The sequence below is a fragment of the Scyliorhinus canicula genome, chromosome 3 (genome assembly GCF_902713615.1).
Source record: "Scyliorhinus canicula chromosome 3, sScyCan1.1, whole genome shotgun sequence".
In the NCBI taxonomy this organism is placed as follows: Eukaryota; Metazoa; Chordata; class Chondrichthyes; order Carcharhiniformes; family Scyliorhinidae; genus Scyliorhinus; species Scyliorhinus canicula.
The window spans coordinates 266771695-266777694 of NC_052148.1; the positions used below are offsets into that span (position 1 = coordinate 266771695).

General features: G+C 46.5%; 1 protein-coding gene across 2 annotated transcripts in view; it reads left to right on the forward strand.

Annotated features, from left to right (window-relative positions):
- Positions 1 to 5494, forward strand: part of grid2 (glutamate receptor, ionotropic, delta 2) — a 1198200-nt gene extending 1192706 nt beyond the window's left edge. Inside the window, exon 16 of one of the 2 annotated variants that reach the window (XM_038792750.1) lies at positions 4648 to 5494. In XM_038792750.1, the coding sequence (XP_038648678.1) occupies positions 4648 to 5070 (423 nt within the window). In that variant the 3' untranslated portion in view covers positions 5071 to 5494. The remainder of the gene's footprint in view (positions 1 to 4647) is intronic. The other variant, XM_038792751.1, reaches the window with a different exon arrangement.
- The last annotated feature ends 506 nt before the right edge of the window (positions 5495 to 6000 follow it).

Here is a 6000-nt window from a genome sequence, read left to right on the forward strand (position 1 = left end):
ATAAGTCAGCTTAATGAAGTGCCATACATCAACCTGTACTAAAATAAGGTATAACTCAAAGTATCCTGGTTTAATAAACTTTAAATATTGTGACATAAAATAGAGTGGTAGCGTAAAGTAATGATTGTGTCCAGCAGCTCAGTTTGGTTCATTAACATATGATTTAAACATATGTCTAATAGTTACAATTTACTATTTTCTTAACACATTATTCACTAGAAAACATGCATTCAAGCATTAAACAAAATAATTTGTCTGCAACCTCAGTTCACTTGTAAAAGTTTCCATTTTTGTTAACTTTAACTCAACTTGACACACCAGGGAAAAGACAATCTGTAAAATGGGATCACTATTGACCCTTTCAAGACTACCTGACCTTTTCTAATGCAATTCAATTGGATGGATTAAAATGCATGGCATGACTAAAAATAACCCCGAAAGCTGCTGCGTCCGCAGGTAGGAGATGAAGAACCCAAATATTCAACTTTTACTGGATAAATATAGGAACTGAATTAGTCTACACAAAATACATTCTTGGTGAGGTTACCAAAGTGCAAGTATGGAATACAAATACCCCATTTTCCTGCTTTCTCTAGGGTACATTTTCATAGCGTACCCAGGCCAAGGGTAGAGATAGAGCATTGTCTGCCCTGCAATCCCTTTAACATAAGAACAAAAGGATGATGCCATTCAGCCCTTGCATTTGTTCTACCATCAGTCAAATTCCGACCATTCTCTTCCTCAATTCCACTTCAAGCGTTTGCTCCATATCCTTTGGTACATTTACTTAACAAAAATCTATCATGTGGAGATGCCGGCGTTGGACTGGGGTGAGCACAATACGAAGTCTTACAACACCTGCAGGTTAAAGTCCAACGGGCGCGATTCTCCGCTCCCCACGCCAGGTGGGAGAATCGCGGGAGGGCCGGGCGACCCATTTCACGCCCCCCTGGCGCCCCCGTGATTCTCCCACCCCCCACTCGGAAGATTCTCCGGCCCGGATGGGCCGAGCGGCCTACCGTTCGCGACCGTTTCACGACGGCGGCAACCACACCTGGTCGCTGCCGTCGTGAACATGGGCGCCAAAGGCCCGTTTGAAGCTTGTGGGGGGCAGAGAGGGGATTGAGCACCACGGCCGTGCTCAGGAGGGGACTGGCCCGCGATCGGTGCCCACCGATCGTTGGGCCGGCGTCTCAAGGGGACGCACTCTTTCCCTTCCGCAAGATCAAGCCGCCACGTCTTGCAGGGCAGCGGAGGGGAAGACAGCCACCGCGCATGCGCTGGTTTGAGCCATCAGCCGTCGTGACGGCAGCTGCGCATGCACGGGTTGGAGTCGGCCAACCTGCGCATGCGCAGCTGACATCACATAGGCGCCGCCGTCACGTCATTCTCGGAACGCCGCCTTGAAGCAAGTGTCAAGGCCCGGCGGCCGAGAATAACGGAGCGCGGCTCCTAGCCCCCCCGGGTAGGGGTGAATACGGTGAGAGGAGCGGCCTCCGAGGCCATCGTGAAACTCGGCAGAGTTCACGACGGCCTTCCCGATTTTTCCCGGGAGCGGAGAATTCCGCCCAACATGTTTGTTTCAAGCACTAGCTTTCGGAGCCCTGCTCCTTCCTCAGGTGAATGAAGAGGTATGAAGTGAATGGAGACTTTAACCTGGTGTTGTAAGACTTCTTACAAAAACCTATCAGTCTCAGTTTGGAAAATTGAAAATGTGCCGCCCCTTCCTCTGACCCCGTCTTGACACTCAATGGCAATACTATTGTTGATTCCCCATGATCAACATCCTGGGGGTTACCATTGGACGGAAATTTTATGAACCAGCCATGCAAATAGTGCGGCTACAAGAGCTAATTAGAGGTTAGGAACCCCACAATGCATAACTCGCCTCCTGACTCTCTCTCTCTCCCCCCCACCCCACCTCGCCAAAGCCTGTCCACCATCTACAAGGCACAAGTCAGGAGTGTGATGGAATACACTCCACTTGCCTGGATGAGTGCAGCTCCAACAACACTTAGGAAACTAAACGCCATCTAAGTCATGGTAGCCCATCCACAAAATTAAACATTCTCTCCCTCCACCACTGGTGCACCACCATCTACAAGATGTACTGCACCAACTCACCAAGACTCCTTCTATGGCACCTTCCAAATCTGAGACCTCTACCACCTCGAAGGACAAGGATAGCAGATGCAAGGGGACACCACCACCTGCAAGCATTCTTCCAGGCCCCGCACCATCCTGACTTTGAAATATGTTGCAGTTCCTTCATTGTCACTGGCTTAAAGTCCTGAAACTCCCTCCTGAACAGCATGGTGGTTGTACCTACACCACATGGGCTGCAGCAGTTCAAGAAGGCAGCTCACCACCGCCTTCTCAAGGGCTGGGCTTTCCAGCAATGTTCACATCCCATGAAAGAATAAATTAAAAGGTTTTAAGGATTGTGGTTTACTGTGGGTTGGCATTCAATGAAAAGGGACACTTTGGTGCAATTGAGATGCACCCGACTTGAAAGTAAATGTGATTGGCTTAGAGCATATGCCAAAAGCAAAGCTGTGATTCTCAGGCAATCCACAATCTTATGCTGATCCAACTAATTTGACACAGCCCAGGTCATTGAATCTGCCTTCTTATGAGCCATGTACTGGGTATTTGGAAGAATGCAGAGAAGTTATCCCCAGTATTGGCCAATATTTATCCCATAACCAACATAATCTGGTCATTATCACAATGCTGTGTGTAAATTGGCTGACATGTTTCTTACAACAATGACTTCAAAAAGTACCTAATTGGCAACAAAAGCCTTCAATCTGTAAAGAATGATGGCGGCGTGCATGGGTACGATAAAAGATAATTTTACAAGTGCCATAGTTATGGAATTTAAAGCAAGATATGGCAACAAAAGATGGTCATGGCATGGACTTTCACCCATTTGGCCAGAACCTGTTTTGAATCTTGCCACACGCTTTTTTCTTTTTCATTCATAGGGTTTGGCAAACCCATTGGTTAGCACATTGAGTGATGCCCTACAGAAATGCAACAGAGAGCTGTAACTCAGTGCTGGGTTATCAATGGGAGGGGGGGGGGTACTCCTTTTTAACTATCCTTTCCTACCACATCTTGCCTCACGTGCTTTTAAAGAGTTTACAAGAAACATGTTTAATCCTGAATGTGTCTACAACATGTCCCTCTGTCGGTTGAAACGTTTTGCAACAGTTGATATTTAACTTTGCATTGTGCTTTGGTCTGTGAAACGCAACGAGCATAAAGGTGGTTTGTGAACAGGGAGACCTTGTGAAAGTCCCATCATTGTCTAAAGATCAGTTGCAATGGCACAATGTGGTAGGAAGAATAACGGAGCTGAATACTGAATAATTGGGCGGTACAGTTAGCACTGCTGCCTCACAGCGCCAGAGTCCCGGGTTCAATTTCGGCCTTGGGTGAGGTGACTGTCTGTGTGGAGTTTGTATGTTCTCCCCATATCTTCGTTGGTTTCCTCCGGGTGCTCCGGTTTCCTCCCACAGTCCAAAGATACGCAGATTAGGTGGATTGGCCATGCTAAATTGTCCCTTTGTGCCCAAAGATGTGCAGTTTAGGCAGGGTTACTTGGATAGGGTGGGGGTGTTGGAGTGTTCATTCAGAGGGTCAGTGCAGACTAGATGGGCCAAATGGCCTCCTTCTGCACTGTAGGGATTCTATGATTATTTAAATGGAGAAAGACTGCAAAAAGAAGCAGGACAGTGAGATATGGGCGTCCTCATGTGTACATCACAAAAAGCTGGCATGCAAGTTCAGCAGGTAGTAAGGAAGGCAAATATTGGCCTTTGTTTCAAAGGGAATTGAGTAAGAACATAGGGAAGTCTTGCTAAAACTATACAAGGTAATAGACCTCAGAATACTGTCAACAGATTTGGTCCCTTATCTAAGGAAAGATATATTGGCATTGGGGGCAGACCCGAGAAGGTGCACTAGGTTGATCCCGGGTAAGGAGGGGTTTTCTTATGAGGAGAGGTTGAGTAGGTTGGGCCTGTGCTCATTGGAGTTTAGAAGAGTGAGAGGCGACCTTATTGAGACAGATTGGATTCTGAGAAAGCTTGTCTGCATAAATGCTAAGAGATTGTTTCCCCTTGTGGTAGAGTCTAGGACCAGAGGGCATAATCTCAGAGTAAGGGGTCCCCCATTTAAGACAGAGAGGAGGAAGAATTTCTTTTTTTAAGGGTAGTGAATCTGTGGAATTCTTTACCGCAGTGAGTTGTAGAGGCTGGACCGTTAAGTATGTTGAAGGCTGAGACAGACAGATTTTTAATCAGTGAGGGAATCAAGGGATATGGGGATAAGGCGGGAAAGTGAAGTTGTGGATTATCAGATCAATGATGATCTCATTGAATGGCAGAGCAGACGTACTCGGCCAAATGGCCTCATTCTGCTCCTATGTTTTTTGCTCTGAAGGTGCCAGGTCTAATCCGCATGTTCCTTATGGCTACGGCATGCGCCTTACTGCCAAAGTTCACTTCTAAACTCAAAATTGCCCACCAGTTCTACGGAAAGTGGGCCGGTGGAGAGATTCCAAGAGAGGTTTGATCCCTTTCATTCCCAGGCTTGCGGTGTGACTTTGACACTCTAATCACTGTTTTCTCTCTTCGACAGGACGATAAAGAGATTGACCTGGAGCATCTCCACAGGCGGGTTAACAGCCTCTGCACGGACGATGACAGCCCCCACAAACAGTTTTCCACCTCGTCCATAGACCTGACCCCGCTGGAGGTGGACACCATCCCGACGCGGCAAGCTCTCGAGCAGATCAGTGACTTCAGAAACACTCACATCACCACCACCACCTTCATACCGGAGCAAATCCAGACTATAAGCCGCAGCCTGTCCGCGAAAGCCGCCTCGGGCTTCTCATTCGGGCCAATGCCTGACCATCGAACTGGCCCCTTCCGAAGCAGGGCACCGAATGGTGGCTTCTTCCGGAGTCCTATCAAAACCATGTCCTCCATCCCCTACCAGCCAACTCCCTCAGCTGCCTACAGCCTCAACAATGACCCTGACCGAGGCACCTCCATATGAAGGCCTCACCTTACCGTATTTTTCTCCAATCGGGACTCAGTTTGTGAGACGATAGATTTCATGGTAGTTCTTCTAACCTTGGACGTAACTTTCTTTGTGTTTTTTTTTAAAAGGTGGGGGTGGGAGGGTGGTTGTCAGGACCTTAGTTACAGCTTTCTCAAATATAACCGCAATAACTCCAGCCTGTTTGACGCAAGTATGTTCATTCCTGCTGCATTTGACTCCAAGGCTTTTCCTGCTGACAGATTATGTGTTATTTCATACTGGACCAAAGGCACAACCTGCTATTAAAAATTAGGAACATTCAGGCCGCAAGTTCAGGAATGCTATATTTTATAGGGTACATATATACGAAGCCATTTATGTGATTGTAGAGATATTTCTGACATCCTGTTGCAAAAAAAAAAATTAAATATGACGCGTGTGTGGTGGTCCCTGCATAATTTTATTTTAGATAATGGTGAAAGCTTTGGAAGGTTCTGTCCTAATGCAAATGTTTTCTAATGTACAGTTTTAGGGTAAATCTGCAGTGTTCCGATAAGGCCAGTTTGGCGCTGATGAATCGCCCCGTTCTCTGAGGTGAACTTCAGTTCACATTTGGTGGGTGCATCTGCTCTTGCTGCTGGAGGAAGTAAAAATGCCATTATGTACTTCTGAACTTGGACATCTTTCGTTCAATGCTGCTTTATAACAATGCTTTGAGACAGCCAGTGACGAGCACTATCTCTGTAGACTAGTCGTCCGCAGTTCGGTTAAGTTAACTGCCGGAATATGGAGTTATGTTTTAGCAACCTCATTATAGGATTGTAGAAATTTTGTTGGAGTTGCATTGAAGTTTTTTTTGTTTTTAAACGGCCAGGATAATTAATAATTTTGTTACTAATGACAGCCAGTGGAAAATGTGAACATGCAAAGATTTAACAAGAAGAA